The 18,094-nt window shown below is 44.3% G+C and overlaps 1 protein-coding gene across 1 annotated transcript in view; it reads left to right on the forward strand.

The window, feature by feature from the left end:
• Window positions 1-260: 260 nt before the first annotated feature.
• SVEP1 (sushi, von Willebrand factor type A, EGF and pentraxin domain containing 1) overlaps window positions 261-18,094 on the forward strand; it is a 214,264-nt gene continuing 196,430 nt past the window's right edge. Inside the window, exon 1 of the mRNA XM_062207773.1 lies at window positions 261-820. Within this exon, the coding sequence (XP_062063757.1) occupies window positions 287-820 (534 nt within the window). The 5' untranslated portion in view covers window positions 261-286. The remainder of the gene's footprint in view (window positions 821-18,094) is intronic.

An 18,094-nucleotide genomic window follows, 5' to 3' on the forward strand; every position in this document is an offset into this window, starting at 1 on the left:
AGAGGCAGAGATACAGAGAGGGGAGAGGGGGAGACGGGGAGAGGAGGGAGAGCCTGCTTGACTGCCCCCTTTCCTTCCAACAGTTTATAGGCTTCAGGCAGACGGGGGAGGAGGAGAGCCGGGCAGGAGCGCGCCGCCCGAGGCGTCTGGACTGTGTCCCCAGTGTCAGCTGCAAAGGCGCTGAGGCTCGCGGCCGCTGCCCGCGTCCCGCGCTCCCGCGCGCGCCCCTTCCGCGAGCCGGGCCGCCGCCTGCCCTCGGGGGGCGGCCGCTCCGTGGCCGGCCGCGATGTGGTGGCCGCGCCTGGCCTTTTGTTCCTGGGCTCTGGCGCTCGTGTCGGGCTGGGCGACGTTTCAGCAGCTGCCCCCGTCGCGCAATTTCAGCTTCCGCCTCTTCCCCGAGGCCGCGCCGGGGACTCCGGGGCGCTTGGCCGCGCCGCTGCCCGCGCCCGAGGACGCGGCGGAGAGCAAAGTGGAGCGGCTGGGCCAGGCGTTCCGGCGCCGCGTGAGGCGGCTGCGGGAGCTCAGCGAGCGCCTGGAGCTCGTCTTCCTGGTGGACGAGTCGTCCAGCGTGGGCCACGCCAACTTCCTCAGCGAGCTCAAGTTCGTCCGCAAGCTGCTGTCCGACTTCCCCGTGGTGCCCACGGCCACGCGCGTGGCTCTCGTGACCTTCTCGTCCAAGAACAACGTGGTGCCGCGCGTGGACTACATCTCCGCGCGCCGTGCGCACCAGCACAAGTGCGCGCTGCTCAGCCGCGAGATCCCGGCCATCACCTACCGCGGCGGCGGCACCTACACCAAGGGCGCCTTCCAGCAAGCCGCGGTAAGGCGCTCGCCCCGGGGACCCTTCCCACCCGCCGCTGCCCGCCGGCGGCCGAGGCGCCGTCCGTCTTGGGGCACGGCGTCACCTCCCCAGGTGAAGCGCCTCCACCCTCCCGCTCAGCCGTTGGGACCCCCCCCCCCCTTTGGTAGGGTCATGGGTTTTAAAAGCTTTTAACGAGCGGTCTGGCCGCGTAAATGATCCCCTGTTGGGATGGAGGGGTCCTGCAGAGGCTGCCCAGGGGATGGAGGGGTCCTGCGGAGGCTGCCCAGGGGATGGAGGGCTCCTGCGGAGGCTGCCCAGGGGATGGAGGGCTCCTGCGGAGGCTGCCCAGGGGATGGAGGGCTCCTGCGGAGGCTGCCCAGGGGATGGAGGGCTCCTGCGGAGGCTGCCCAGGGGATGGAGGGCTCCTGCGGAGGCTGCCGCGTTCACACCTGTAGGACCGGCCCGCAGCCACGTGCGGCAGGTGAGTATGCTTCTCAGAGCGTCCCGCGCCTGAGTAGTGCCCCACTTCTTTGTTCAGTAGAAAAGTGCGTGTGCTTAACTGTACTCCAAGTCCTTTATGACATTTTGAGCCTCTGGAAAGGGAAGTCAGTATGGGCTGATGGACTTTTACACTTGATCTTAGCTAAAAGGCCAAGAAGCGATGGGCTGATGGACTTTTATGAACTGAAGCATTTCTCTCTCTCTCTCTCTCTCTCTCTCTCTCTCTCCCTCTCCCTCTCTCTCTATTATTATTATTACAAAGTGGTACATACCCAGTCGAAGAGGGTTCGGAACATTTAGAGGTATCTGACGCATAATATTGGAAGGCAGTGTGTGTGGAATGAATGAAAAAGAGAGAGAGAGAAAAAAAAAACACCTTGTGAGCCCATCACCTTTGAAAATCCACTGTTTACATGTGGTTGAACGTTTGTCCAATACGCACTTTCATACTCACTTTGAACCCAGCTGGTGTCTTGCAGTTAGCTTGCATTTTTCCTTGATTCTGTCATGGTTAAAAAGTTCTGGGTTAGCTGCGTACTATTCCATTGCAGGCACGCGCCATAATTTATCTCACTAATAACCTACTCTTAGGCACTTAGGTTTTCTCTTCACTGAGATCTAGAGAATACAAATATTTATAGACCCCTCTGGTTTATTTATTTTTTTTTTACAAAGAATTCTATAAAAGTTGCTGAATTAAAGGGTATGAAAATTTTCAACTTCTTCATACATACTGTGCATTCCTCCCTTGGAAGGCTGCGTGAATCTACATTCCCTCTGGAAGAGTATTATGGGAGTTAATTTGCTACATGCTTACCAACCAATACCATGTATTATTCATTTTAATATCTTTGCCAAATGGATAGGTGCATAGCTACATCATTTTAGCAAATTCAAGTTTTTGATTTTTAAAGGTAAATATTTGCCAATACCTTTCTGGGCATTTGTATTTTTCTTTTGATAATTACCTTGTTGTGATTTTTGCCTTTTGCTTTTATGAGACCTGTTTGTTTTTTCCTAATGACTTGTAAAAGCTCTTTGTGTAGTAAAGCCAGAAATTCCTTTTTGTATAGGCTGCGAATGTGGTTGTTTGTTTTTGCAGGTCACTATGTTTTACCTTTGTTGATGACAGCATTGTTGGGAGGAGGACTTAGATTTTTTCTTGCTCAAAGTTATCAAACTTTATCCTTAAGATCCTATATTTGCTTATATTTCTAGAATAGCCTTATTATTTCCCAAGTTGTAGAAATAGTTTTCCATTTAACAGTGTAATCCATCTGGAACTTATTCTGGTGTTTGGTATGACAAAGATGTCTCATTTTATTTTTTAAATAAATAGTTAATCAGTTGACCCAGCGCCATTTACTTAATAACCACTGATCCTTATCCAGTTTAACTGAATTCTTCTTTTACCACATACCAAATGTGTAGGGGGATTTTTAGTCTCTTTCTGGCTATTTCATCCTATTATCTATCTCATTCTTAAGCTTTGCCAAAATGATTTAACTATCATAACTTTACAACATAATTAAATATCTGCTTGTGCAAATTCTCTTTTCATTTTTATCTTTCCCTTTTCAAAATCAATCTTATTTATTACTTAAATGAATTTTAACTCATTTTCACATAGTCCAAGTAAAATCATCAAATATTTTGATTTTAATAAAGAATATATTGAACAAATTTGGATTCTTCCAACTCCAAAGTATGATTTTTGCCATTGATACAGGGTTTTTTAGTCTGTCGATAAAATTATAAATTTTTATAAATTAAATCCTGCATAAATATTCCAAACTTAGACCTAAAATATATTTTCTATTCCATTTACTATCATGAATGTCATATTTTAAATTAAATTTTAAGCAATTATTCTTTATGTATGGAAGCATAATTAAGTTTTAAAATATGTCCCCTGTACCTTGATTCTTGTTGAAGTCCCTTTGATTAATTTTTCTTTCCTCTTTTAAAATATATTTTATTTTACTGATATTGAATATTTATTGTAGAAAATATAATAATAAAAAACAGTGTACATCATTGTAATATTTGGTACATGGTTTTCTTGACTTTGCTGTTGTCTAGGTAACAGGTATGTTTTCATTCATATACCTGTAACATGCATAAAAATACCCAGAAAAGGATTGAATGGACATTCTCTTGTAATTTGGCTTCTTATTCCACTATATTTTGTACTGTTATAGCCATAATAAGTAATATATGCCTACTTTATCATTGTTTATGATCATACAGTTTTCTACCCTAGAATATGATTTAATTTTTATCCTTTAATTACCTATCATTATACAAAAGCACTTCAAAAACTTCACAGAAAATAGAATTAAGAGATAAATTGATTTTGGTTCAACAGTTTTGAAATCCATGTAAAATTTTCCTAATACACATTTTCTGTGACCTTATTGAAAACACCAGGCATGAATAGATTTCTAAGTTTTTGCACCAAAACAAACTTCTCCTTATTCTTTCCACAAACTTTTTGAGGTTTCCTTGTATGGTTATGCAGCTGCAAACAACATTGTGTAACTGTCTCTGCCCTCCTCCCCAGTGATGACGTGAAGGAGCATCATTGCATCAGAATATGCACCTGTGCCAAATTGGTCTGCAGAAAGTGTTCCCCCAACTGAACTTCACACGCAGTTCCTGTGTCAGTGGCTAGGATCATTTCAGTACCCTCTCCCCAACCCGATACGTGAGAAATGATGGCCCATTTTAAATTGCAGTGCCCTTTTAATGAGGGATGCTGTTGGCCTTATAAAGCTCTTCCTTTTTCAATATCCATTAAAACAGTGATACTCACTATTATTATAGTTGATTATATTATCTAGTTTGCAATGAGAAGGAGTGGTTCCTTTGCTTATTGACTTGCAAATGTTCTATTTTTTTTTTTTTTTTAAAGACAGAGTTACAGAGAGGTAGAGACAGAGAGAGAGGTCTTCCATCCACTGGCTCACTCCCCAGATGGCCGCAACGGCCTGGAGCTGCGCCGATCCGAAGCCAGGAACCAGGAGCTTCTTCCGGGTCTCCCATGTGGGTGCAGGGGCCCGAGGACGTGAGCCATTTTCTACTGCTATCCCAGGCCATAGCAGAGAGCTGGACTGGAAGTGGGGCAGCCGGGACTCGAACTGGCGCCCATGTGGGATGCCAGCACTTCAGGCCAGGGCTTTAACCCACTGTGCCACAGTGCCGGCCCCAAATGCTCTACATCTTAATGACAGTAACCTTCAACTGCCAAGTATGGGGCAAATATATTTTTTCTCAGCATTTTACTTACCTTTTAATGTCGTTTAGGATGATAGCATCTATCATTTTACCAATATATTTCATCTATTTTTGTTTTCATTTGGTCTTTTTCATTGTATATGAAGTCTTTTTTTTAAGGAGCTACTTATTTGAAAAGCAGAGTGATAGAGACGAAGAGAGAGAAAGACAGAAAGAGATCTTCCATCAGTTGGTTCACTGTCCGAATGGCCAAAATGGCCAGGAACCAGGAGTCTAGAACTCTATCCAGGTCTCCTCCATGGGTGGAAGTTTGGAAGGACTTGGGTCATCCTCCAGTACAGAGCACCTGGCATTAGAACAGGAGCCCCAGAGGGGGATGGCATCCTAGCAAGTGGTGGCCTAACCTGTTGCGCGTCACAATATCGGCCCCATTGTGTGTGAAGTTTTAAGGGCCTTTGCCTTTAAGAGATGAAATAACTACTTAAAGGCGCTTTGTTTATTGAAGTAGTACCATCAGGCGAGGTTTAGCTTTGCAGACCTGGGCCCCTGTTGGGCCTGGCCTCTGTCCCACGCACTCCTGAGATCCAGATGGCTGACCTTATTCTAAATGCTAGTGCCCACTCTACAAAAGAAAAACCCTGCTCCCTGCATAGGGGAAAAACTTGCCATAAACCAGCTCCTCTGTTTGGTTTGGCCAGGTTTTCCTGGGACTTCTGAAAGTGCTGAGCCAAACCAGTGAAATGGGTAATGAGTCAAGTACACAGTGGTCCCCTCAAGACCTACTCTGTCTTCAGCTTTCCCCTTCCAAATACTACATCCTGTCTTGGAAAGTGGAGCTGCCAGCAAAGTTCCCAGTGTCTCACTTTGCTCCGGGTCCATTTGTAATCTACCGAGAAGAGATTTTTCAGAAGTTTGTGTTCACTGGACTTCCCCTTGACTATTTTTCTTTTCTCATTTGGGGTGCATTGTGAGAAGGTGCAAAAGGTCAGCGGGCCCCAGTCACTGTGTCACCTGGAAACCTACATGTCTGTATCGTAACTCTTCCAAGCCTTGGATGAGCCTTCTTAGGTAAGGAAAAGAGGATACTTAGGGGCCAGCACGTGGCTCACTTGGTTAATACTCCGCCTGCGGCGCCGGCATCCCAAGTGGGCACCGGGTTCTAGTCCCGGTTGCTCCTGTTCCATTCTAGCTCTCTGCTGTGGCCTGGGAAGGCAGTGGAGGATGGCCCAAGTGCATGGGCTCCTGTACCCACCTGGGAGACAAGGAGGAAGCACCTGGCTCATGGCTTCTGATCAGCGTAGCCCCGGCCGTGGCGGCCATTTGGGGGGTGAACCAACGGAAGGAAGACCTTTCTCTCTGTCCCTCTCATTCACTGTCTAACTCTATCTGTCAAATAAATAATAATAATAATAAAAGAGGATACCTAGAGAAAGCTGATGGAAGACCAACATGTAGAAATGGCATTAGTGAAAATTTGAATATGAATTTTTGCATAGAGATCAAGCAAACATGTTTTATTGTGGAATTAGTTTGAAAATGGTAGGCTGTGTAGTTTAGATTTTGATATGCAACTTAGACGTTTCATCGTGGGAATGAGGCCATTCACCAGATTCCCATGTGGGTGCAAAATGGTAACCATAGAACTGACTGACCTTTGTGTGAAATTGGATATCACAGGAACATTTTTCATGCTGTTACTTACTTTTCCTAGAAAAATTAGTTTTTTGGATCTTTTCCATTTGAACCTGAGTACCTATTCAACTTTATTTGCACACAAGCACAGTCACAGGCAGGCAGATAAGGAAACACATAAATATAAACAGAGATTCATGCTGGCAAGCACACAATTACTCCTTCATAATCAAGAACTCTTGTTCCTCTCATGTAAAACTGCGAGATGCAGAATTTCATTTACTGGCACGAAATTTGCCGTCACCTCTCAGCACATATGTTTCACTAATCTAAGAGGAGAACTGTTTTGCTTAAAAAAAATCATTTGGTGTCCAGACTGTACAGTGAGTAGGGAGTCTCTGAGTGGATAAACTATTGCTACCCTGGATTTGAATGGGTAAGTGGCGGTGTAGACATTTTCTTCTCAGACATCAATACCTAGCACTCTTCAAAGTGTACAAAGACCAAAGCAGTGAATTCTGCAGTTAATACAGATCCATCCAGAGACATAATCAATAGCCTTGAGGGAAAACCTTTAGCACCCTGAACTTGATTACATGAAAACCTTTGACAGAATTAAAGGAAGGCTCTTGAGTCTTTCCTTTCTGGGCTATAACTGATTTATAATGACCTCTTTTTTTTTTTTTTTTTGGTTTTTCCTTTTAGCCATGTATTTATAAATCACTCCCATTAGCTAAATATTTGAAGTTGGCCCCACTATGGATGCCAGGCTGTCTGTATCTTAAAGCATTTTACATCAAAATGAAGTCACAGTCCCTGATTCTCAATTTGCTTTTTCTAAATAGTTATGAAACAAACATAGAATGAAGCTTCTTTTGAAAAAAAAATCTGCTTTCCTTATTGTTCCAGAGTTCCAGAAATATGATACTTGGTGGGGAATGTGCAGTCTTGCCAAAAAGCCCAGCTTTCAATGGCCCGCAGACTGAGGATAGACAGGCGGACACTTTTCCCAGCTTCAAGCAGACAGCATCATCTGTTGTATGTCCATACCTGTGCATGTTCTCATCTTTAGCCAGAGAGCAATTTTCTCTCTGAGTCTTCAGGAAAGAAAGTATCTGCTTTTATGTTTTCTAATGAAACCTGAAGATGTGTGAGATGCTATTAGTTAAAACCCTGATAATGAAAACTGGGACCATTTTGTTTCTTTTCATGAAATAGACTGGTGATAATCTCCATATAGTCTGCAGTGATCTTTTTGGTGGCCCCGGTGTTGTGTTCTCCTTTCCTATAGGAAGGGGTGGAGGCATCCATACAATCTTCAGTGGCTCCAGTTGTCAGAGTATAATTTTGATGTCAAGAATTTCTCATTATTGCAGAAGTTAAGTTCTTTCTTGTTACTGAAAAGATGTATTCCCAAATGTACCTCTGGAAACATTCACTTTTTTATGCTTCTTATACTTTAAACAGATTCTCATGTTGCCCTTGGTCTTAGAGAGGAACCTCTTTTTAGTTCTTTTCAGAACTTTGGAAGTGGGAACGGAATGGCATGACATGGCATGGAAAGGAAAGGATGAATCTTCCATACATAAAATAGATCTAGACTGCAAGTGTATTTCCCAGGCAAAGAAAGTGGTACCCAAATTCTTAATTGAAAGAGAGAACAAGTAATTCCCAGATGTAGAATTCAAATTTCTACTTAATCTAGCGTTTGCATATATTTTCCCTGTTATTTCCACATGTAAGACACTGATGTGTAATACAGTGGGGTGGGCATTTGGCACAGCAGTTAAGAGGTGACTTGGGCTGCCTGCATTGCCTGTCTGAGTGCCTGAGTTTGAGTCCTGGCTTTGCTCCCAGTTACTGCTTCCTATAATGCACACCCTGGGGAGCAGCTGGTGATGGCTCAAGTACTTGGGTCCCTGCCACCCATGTGAGAGACCCAGATTGAGGCTTTGGCTTGGTCCAGCCCAGATTGCTGTGGCTATTGGAAAGTGAACCAATGGATGAGAGGTCTTTCTCTCTCTCTCTCTCTCTCTCTCTCTCTCTCTCTCTCTCTCCCCTTTTAAGTAAGTTTTAAAAAGTTTTTTTAAAAAAAAGTATGTCTGCTAGTACTATTAAAAATGTTTATCATTTTCAGCTGCCAGTACTCTATATTATGTTTGGTTGAAATGCATTGTGTGCAAACTTGGTAAAAGCCTTCTTTAAAGTACTTCTTTTTTAAGTTCTGTGTGTGTTCCCAGTTTGTCTTCTGAACTTCCTTCTTAACCCAGGAAAGTTGGTTAGGAGTGAGTTTAGCTGTATGTAAAAGAAAAATTTAGAGTTCCCCTGGCTGAAATGTCATTAACTTTTACTTCTCATATTAAGTCTTTTTTTAAAGATTGATTTATTTATTTGAAAGTCAGAGTTACACAGAGAGAGAAGGAGAGGCAGAGAGATAGAGAGAGAGAGAGAGAGGCAGAGAGAGAGAGGTTTTCCATCTACTGGTTCACTCTCTAATTGGCTGCAATGGCTGGAGCTGTGCCATTGCCAGGAATCCGAAGCCAGGAGCCAGGAGCTTCTTCCGGGTCTCCCATGCGGGTGCAGGGGCCCAAGGACTTGGGTCATCTTCTACTGCTTTCCCAGGCCTGGAAAGCTAGATAGAAAGTAGAGCAGCCAGTACTCGAACAGGTGCCCATATGGGATGCCAGCACTGCAGGTGGTGGCTTTACCCACTGCATCACAGTACCAGCCCCTCAAATTAAGTCTTGATTAGAAAGCTCAGAGCTAAGATGGCTTATCTATGAGGTCTTCAAGGATTCAGATTCTGCCTTTCAAGTCTGCTCCCCCATCTTCATTTTTTTTCTCAAAATCTAAAATGGCTGTTGGAGCTCTGCCTGTCAGAGCTCTCACTTCAGACCCCAGGAAGGAGGAGAGGACAGAAAGGCTCCCACTCCTTGTAGGGAGACTGTGGTAATTCACCCAACACTTCCATGTAGCTGTTGCTGGGGAAAACTTGGATCTTTTGTGCAGCCATAGTTTTTGCTCAAGTGGTGCATCAGAAGGAGTGAGTGTCCAACCAGGGAAAGGCCTAGAATCCCACTCTGTTTCTTACACTGACATGGTCAGGGTCAAGATGGAATAGCCTGGCCTTGCCTAACTGAAAATACCTTTGTCCTTGGGCCACATTATACTTCTTTCTGTAAAAATGATCAAAGTTCCTAAATAATCTATTGAAATATTGGCAGTAGACATTTCATATATTAGCTCCCTAGAAGCTTCTAAATAATAGGACATTAACTCCCAATTGAAACATTATACTAAGAGTGACAGAAATTACATGCTACCAAAACAAAAAAAAAAGTGTTTTATTGTTAATTTAGTGAATACCGTTGTACATTTCTCTGGAACACATGGTTTCTCTTTGGCTTTTTTAGAGTGAGCTGTCAGGTTAAGAGACTTTTGCATTAGAAGGAATTTCCTGTTAAGTATTGTCTCTGCCTTTCCCATAGATTCTTAAAACTATTCTCTAAATCCCAAGACCAGAGAAAGAATGGATTTCTGGCAGAGTCTGCTTACAGACAGCCTAACCTGCTCTGGTTTGGAAGCTGGTTGTGGATAATAGAAACTCCATGAGTTGGCCTGCGCCGTGGCTTAACAGGCTAATCCTCCGCCTTGCGGCGCTGGCACACCGGGTTCTAGTCCCAGTTGGGGCGCTGGATTCTATCCCGCTTGCCCCTCTTCCAGGCCAGCTCTCTACTGTGGCCCGGGAAGGCAGTGGAGGATGGCCCAAGTGCTTGGGCCCTGCACCCGCATGGGAGACCAGGAGAAGCACCTGGCTCCTGGCTTTGGATCAGCGAGATGCACTGGCCGCAGCGGCCATTGGAGGGTGAACCAACTGCAAAGGAAGACCTTTCTCTCTGCCTCTCTCTCTCACTATCCACTCCGCCTGTCAAAAAAAAAAAAAAAAGAAACTCCATGAGTTGTTGTAACTCATGAATGTTGTTCTCTAAAAATGAATGAAAGGGTTGAAAATGAAATCGGCAGATTCTTTTTAAAAAGTTTATTTATTTGAGAGAGGGAGAAAGAAACAAATGTCTCATCCACTGGTTCACTCCTCAGTTGCCTGCCACAGGCGTGACTGGGCTGGGGACCAAAGCTGGGAGCAGGGAATGCAGTCCAGGTCTCCCCTGTGAGTGGCAGGGACTTGAGTCTTCATCACCACCACCCAGGGTCTGCATTAGTAGGAAGCTAGAGTCAGGAGCTCGAGGTGTGTTTCAAATCCAGGCAATCTGATGTGGTATTCGTAATTGCTAGGCCAAATGCCCACCCCAGAGGGGCATGTTCTTATCATTCTTGATGAAAAGATTGAAAAAGTATTCATACTCTTTGCTAACTGGCTTCCTCATGGACTGATTCAAGGAGTTGATGTTGACTTGTGTAGAGGTACTTGTAGTGTGGACATTGTGCAATGTGGGTTAAGTCACTGCTTGGGCTGCCCAGTCCCATTTAAATGTGCCTGGTTCGAGTCCCAGCTACTCCATCCACTTCTCATCCTGCTTCCTGCTAGTGTACATCCTGGGAAGCCACAGAAAACAGTCCAAGAACTTGTGTTCCTGCCATCCACATGGGAGACTGGATGGAGTTCACAGCTTTGGCCTGGCACAGCCCTCTCAGCTGTTTTGGACATTTGGGAGTGAACCAATGGACGGAAAATCTCAGTTTCTGTGTGTGTGTGTGTTGCTCTACCTTTCAAATAATCAGTTTTTTAAAATAACAAGCAACTGTCTTCAATTTCAAAGCATACATATATATTTCATAGCTGTGCTAAATGTAGATTCTAATAATAACATATATTGACAGTTAATAGCAAATAACTGCAATGTGAAATTAAGAGTAAAATTAATTCCCACAGATGAGTAGAGAAAAAGCTTTTAAAGAAAATTCTTAGCAAGACTTGCTACATGATTGAGTCTCTTACTAAGGAAAGCAGTAATACCAAGTTGGATGTTTTCCCAAGTGTAGGCTGTTGCCAGAGTATATTAAATCTATTTTGAGGTATGTTAGTTTGATACTTCATTTTCTTAATTCCTGTGCTTACAGTCCTTCTAGCCTCAAGTTTGTATTGTCTGTCCTGCAGCACCTGGATATAGGATGTACTGGTGGCTTATGCAAAGTACATTTGTTTTTTAATTCCAAGGAGAGAATTAAAAATGTATGTATATATGTGGTTAAATTATATGAACTTGTAATTGTAACAAATACGAACTCCCAAACTGTCACGGTTCCACCTATAAACCTGTGCATCTGTGTTTGCCCTCACTTCCTGACATGGATCACAGGGAGAGTCCTTTCCCTGAGCAAGGTAGATCTCTCACCATGTGCTTCTCCTTCTTTCCTGTGTCTTGAGAACCATCCTCTGAACAGGCTCTTTCTTCTAGACAGAGCATTTATGTTATTTAATAATTGGCAGTGTGTTTCACCAGAGCAATATGGTAAATTTTCAGTGTGTTTGCAGTAAAAGTAGAAACCTTAAAACTAACTGTTTACCAATCAAAGAATTTCTCGTAAGAAAACAATTTGAGATACAAAGATCCCTATAAAAGCACGTTCATCCTAGTTTTGCTTGGAACAGGAAAAAATAGAGGAGCAGTAGGGCTGTCGTTTGAGTGACACCCTTCTTCATCACTCCTGAGTTCTGGATCCTGAGTTATATAATACAAGAGGAAAGACAGATGGCAAAAACCAAACCAAACCAAATCAAATGTGCTCTTGTCGCCTGATAATGAAAAGGGGCTTACTCAAACAGTATGTTTCACTTTGTGTGTCTATGTGGGTGCAAACTGTTGAAACCTTTATACTAAATTGATCTTCTGTATATGAAGAGAATTGAAAATGAATCTTGATGCAAATGGAAGGGGAGAGGGAGCGGGAGAGGGGAGGGTTGCGGGTGGGAGGGAAGTTATGGGAGGGGAAGCCACTGTAATCCATAAGCTGTACACTGGAAATTTATATTCATTAAATAAAAGTTTAAAAAAAAAAAAAAAAGAAAAGGGGCTTAGATGCACAGCTTCTCTGAATTAGACTGACTTGCCTCCCCAGCAACAGGCAATGCTGCGCAGAGGAAAGCCGTGCCATGTGGGATCAGGCTGTGAAGCTCAATGGGTTCCCCCTGGGCAGGCAATGGACGAAGAGGGTGGAGCTTAGGAAGCCCCTTCTCCTGGAGGAAGCGGGGCTGTAGGGGCACTGGGAGGGTGACTGAGGCATGGGACTCCAGGCAGAAGCTAGAGGCAGCAGATCCTGAGTCCTAACAACTCCAAAAGAGGCTGTCATTTTGTAAATTTAGGCAACACAGAGTTCCATTTGCTTTTGTCCACTCCCCGAATGCCCATCACAACTGGGGCTGAGCCAGAGCAAAGGCAAGAGTTGGGAACTCAATCCGGGTCTCCTGTATGGGTGGCAGGCACCCAATTTCTTGAGCCATCACGACTGCCTCCTAGGGTCTGCCTTGGCAGCATCTGGAGGCAGCATCTGGAGCGTGAAGCGAACCCACGTGCTCTGGTAGGAGATATGGGCATCTTAACCACTAGCCTAAACATCCACCCCAAAAGACTGTAATAAAGACTTATCTGTAGTCAATAAAATTATATATATATATATATTTTAAGATTTATTTATTTGAAAGTCAGAGTTACACAGAGAGAGGAGAGGCAGAGAGAAAGAGAGGTCTTCCATCCAATGGTTCACTTCCCAGATGGCCTCAATGGCCAGAGCTGAGCTGATCCGAAGCCAGAAGCCAGGAGCTTCCTCCAAGTCTCCCATGTGGGCGCAGGGGCCCAAGGACTTGGGCCATCCTCTACTGCTTTCCCAGGCCATAGCAGAGAGCTGGATCGGAAGAGGAGCAGCCAGGACTAGAACCGGCGCCCATATGGGATGCCAGCGCTTCGGACCAGGGCGTTAACCTGCTGTGCCACAGCACCGGCCCAATAAAATTACATTTTAAAAGACTGTTTACTGGCATCCTAACTAACCAGGCATCATATTAAGTGACGTGAATCCGCATGCATGTATTTGCCATCACTATACAACTATAGAAAGCAATTCCCATTTCATAATGTGCATAGGAGGTGAAATATCACTGTCTTACTTGGGCAAAGGTGATTGAAAGTTGACATAGCTTCAGGGCATCAGGAGACAGAGCCTGGAGTGATTATTCTCATTTGTGAAAATCCTTCTTAAAGTATCAGTTTTTACCTTAAGTATCATGAGAACTTTGCATTCTATTCCACAATACTGTTCTGCTTTAAAAAATAAATGCTTTTAGCTTATGATCAGAAAATTGAAACAAAACAATTCCAGTCTTTTTCTGGTCAATGTGAAGTGCTGTGGCCTGGAGTCTTCTGGGCTGGAAATTGTGCTGGGTTGGAGGGGACCAGCCTGTGAACCCTGCTTCTGACTCAAGCTGTTCCTGTCCTCCCTCTTAGTTCACCCTGGATCTTGAGACTCCAAGCTCACATAAAAGTCTGCAATAGGGTGATTGAAAGCAGTTGTTTCATTGCCAGGCAAGCTCTCTGAGGCCTCAGCGGTCCTGCCAGTCAAGATGTGACTCAGAGCTGGGTGTTGAGGCTACAGACGGTGGAAATAGCTGTGTCCATTGCCTTCCTGGGGGTCAGTAGGTCAGCTCTGGCCCTCCTTGATTTGTCAGAAATGGACAGGGACATTTTGCACCACTCTGCCAGTCTTTTTTTTTTAAACTTATTTATGATTGGGGGACAGAAAGGGATAGCGAGTGTGCAGGCTAGCTCTCCCATCTGCTGGATCACTCCCCAGATGCCTGCAATGGCTAGGACTGAGCCAGGCTGAAGCCAGGAGCTAGGAACTCAATCCAGGTCTCCTACGTGGGAGAAAGGAACCCAACTACTTAGGTTATCACTGCTACCTCTTGGGGTCCACATCAACCAGAAGCTGGAATCAGGAGCTGGAGCACAGGATGAAACCCAGGTACTTTGATAAGGGGTACAGGTGTCCTACCTGGTATCTTCACTGCGAAATCAAAGCCCCGCCCCAGTCTCTCTTGTTCTCACTGGTAATACTCAGCAAAGAACATTTTCAGGGAAGAAAGATGTTTTCTAGCATTGTAATGGTGTCACATGTAAATGATATAGTTGCTCCAAATGAACCATTTTCCACAGTAATTCATTTTCTGTGGGTCCCAAGTAATGTTCTTTATTGCGATCTTTGTCCAATGCAGTAAAAGGCAACCTATTTGCTTACTGTTATCAATGGAGAGAGACCAGGCACAATTCAAATGTATTGCATGACAGTGTATTTTAATATGGATATCTCTTAACTTTGTGCACTCATTTTGACCTGTAGCAACTTAGCCCTATCTGTAGAAGAAGACTGCGTCCGTTTTAGTCTTATTTTATAGGTTTTACCTTTCCAGAAGAATCTGAAATGTACTTTCAATGAAATTAAAATAATTTATTTGTGTTTTTCATATCACTATTTCTGGCCAAAATTCCTCTCTTCTTGGTCATGTTCCTTCAAAATATGCATGCTTGGCTTTTACACGTTGCTCCAAAGTGATTACTTCAGGCAGTGGTTGTTGGAATTTTCTAGCAATAAAGATACCAAAGTTTTGGCTATTTGTAAATAGCCTAATCTAGTGAGTAAACACCCACATTTTAAATAAGCATCTGCGAAAGGAGACTATGTGGAATTTTCTCTGCTGTCCCAGATTTGGAACCAGGACTCACACTAACACTGAATAGTCTACATTTAAAAAAAAAAATCACCAACAGTTGAGAAGAATCCATTCCCTCAGAGTTCATGGATAGTATACAGAACTGGCCCTAACACCAGCCATATCCTGCTATCCTGCCCAGCACCTTCCTCCAGTTTAAATCAGCAGAGAACTGGGGAGCAGGAGAGAAGCAGAGCGTGCACTGGGCTCTTGGACTTTGAGAAAGAGCCAAGCCCCAACCAAAAGACAAATCTCTCCTGTCCATGCAGTGCTTTCCCCTTCCTGCAACTGGATGCAGAGTTCCTGGGGCAGAAACCATGATCTGCCCCGTGCTTATGTATAGGAAGCACAGCCAGTGTCTCTGTGTTCTACCCGAGATGAGGATCGGGGTATGAGTAGCTTATTTGGGAGGTGACCCTAGTAAATACTTACAGACAGAAGGGCATGAGATAAGGAAGGGAAGGCAGCCAACAATTGTAGAGGCCATAGGTACTTAATTCCACTGAGGAGCAGTGGGAGCTGGTATAGAATTCAAGCCTTGGCAGTATCACAGTGGAAGGGGGAGGGATCACAGGTGTTCATAGCCCACTTCAAGTCAGTCACTGCTGAGGGGTCGTTCCCTGGAGGGCACAGTTCTCAGTCTTTCTCCACATCCCCTGAGTAGTTCCTAGGCACCCAATAAAGCTGTCTGGCAAAGAGATGCAGATGTGGGCATAGGAGATCCGCCCGCGGGGCCCTGCTGTTGAGGGTAGAAAGGGAAGCTGAGAGGATCAGCTGTGCAGTCAGCATTTGGCAAAGCAAGGATGTGTGGCTTTTGCATGGGTGAAGGAGAATGGAGAAAACACTCTGACTTTAGTCACCTTCTTGTCCACTAAGCAAGAAGACTCCAGCAGTAAGCAGTTGTTGGATGTATGTGCTACTGGAAGTGAGATCTGAGGGAAAAAATGGAGAGTTCTCCAAAGAACTCACACATGGACCAGAGGCCAGTAGTCCACAAATACAGAAAGAACCTGTGCTGTTTTCTTTAATTCACCTTCTCCCTTTCAAGATTTCCTCTGCTCACTATAATTTTGAGGTATAAGATCCAATGTCAGAATTGAGTAGGCAAACATGGGCTAGTGTTATAGCAATATAGTTCTTTTTTTTTAAGGTTTTTTTTTTTTTTTTTTTTTTTTTTTTTTTTTTTTTTGGGCAGGCAGAGTGGACAGTGAGAGACAGAGAGAAGGGTCTTCCTTTTTGCTGTTTTGCTGTTGGTTCACCCTCCAATGGCCGCTGCGGCTGGCGCATCTTGCTGATCCGAAGCCAGGAGCCAGGTGCTTCTCCTGGTCTCCCATGCGGGTGCAGGGCCCAAGGACTTGGGCCATCCTCCACTGCCTTCCCGGGCCATAGCAGAGAGCTGGCCTGGAAGAGGGGCAACCAGGATAGAATCCAGCGCCCCAACCGGGACTAGAACCCGGTGTGCCGGCGCCACAAGGCGGAGGATTAGCCTGTTAAGCCACGGCGCCGGCCAGCAATATAGTTCTTTTCAGTAGTTGTATAATCCATGTTCACCTATGATGTGTTCCCAAAATGCAGGAAATACTATAGCAGAATATCTTACTAGATGAGAGTAAATGTAGGGAAATGTGTTTGCACATAATTCTTGTAGCACTTGCTGTCCCTTTGCTTATTGTCGTCAGAGTTCACATCTTGTCTGACTTCATGTCTCCTACAGGCCTTCGAATATGGCATTCATGATAACCTTGGAGTTATTGAAAATATGTATCTTTAGTATTTGAAAATATGTATCTAAGATACTTCATTTTATTTTCTTAAATTATTTATTAACTTGTGAGCCACAGAGCTAGAGACTGAACTCCCATTGCTGGGACTCTCCCCAGATGTCCGTAATGGCTGGGACTGACCTGGGCTGAAGGCCAGAGCCAGGAGCCAGGAAGTCATTCCAGGCCTCCCACATGGGTGGCAGGAACCCAATTATTTGAGCTGTCACCATGCTTGCTGAGGTCTGCCTTAGCAGGAAGATGGAGTCAGGAGCAAATGCCAGGATCAAAGCTAGTTACTTTGGTGTAGGGTACAGGTATGCTAATTAGAGTCTTAACTGATAAACCCAACACCTGCCCCAATATGTTTAATTTTGGTATATCAGGGATAGTATTTTGTGTCCCTGAGATTTTTTTCTATTTCAGATAAATAAAGCAATGACTGTTATGCCTTCTCAAAGAAATATTCAGTGGGTACCTTCATTTTTAAGTGACAGAATTTTGGTAAATTGACCCTTCAGATCACTTTCCCATGGAAGCAATATGAGTCATTGAGCAGTATCTCACGTGAGTGTGCATCTCTCCTTTTTTCCCTTAAATCTGGTCAAGAAAGAAAACCCTACAACACCTCAAGAGAGAAGCCCATTCATTGAATTCTGGGGCATCTGCATCTTCTGTTTTTTTTTTTTTTTTTAAACTTATTTATTTGAAAGTCAGAGTTGCAGAGGAAGAGAGAAATCTTCGATCTGCTTGTTCACTTCCCAGCTGTCTGCAGTAGTCAGTGCTGGGCCAAGTTGAAGCCAGGAGCCAGGAGCTTCATCCAGATCTCCCATGTAGGTGGCAGGGGTCCAAACACTTGGATTATCTTCTGTTGCCTTTCCCAGGCCATTAGCAGGGAGCTGGATCAGAAGTGGAGCAGCCGGGACACAGCCAGCATCACAGGTGGGGGCTCAACCCACTGCAGCACAGCACCGTCACCTGCTGTGGATTTCGAATTTATGTCCACTCCCATGTCACTATCAAGATTGTCCCTTACCATTGCTGTAATGCCGTCCTCAGCACAGCACATGTTAGAGTACTGATTTTTCTGCTCCTCTGTCTAGAACATTATCACCTCTTATTAGCTCAGGGCTGGGGGGTGGGGAGAGGGTAGTTGTGTGGTTATTTGGAGTCACAGTTTTCTGTAATCTTTAGTTCCATCTTGTCAGCCTACAAAAGCATGATTGCTGGCTTTCATTTGCAGCTTGAAATGAAATGCTGGAAACATTGTAATTGGTTTATCTACTTGACAGACATATGTGAGGAACATGTTTAAAGTTCTTTTGATGACTCCCACTAAATGGCAATGAGTGATTACTACTTGTCTAAGTAGTCTAGCACTTTCCCATATGAACTCAACTCTTAAGAGAAACATCCCAGTTAAGATATGATTGTCCCCTA

This window comes from Lepus europaeus, chromosome 12 (genome assembly GCF_033115175.1).
Source record: "Lepus europaeus isolate LE1 chromosome 12, mLepTim1.pri, whole genome shotgun sequence".
Taxonomy (NCBI): domain Eukaryota; kingdom Metazoa; phylum Chordata; class Mammalia; order Lagomorpha; family Leporidae; genus Lepus; species Lepus europaeus.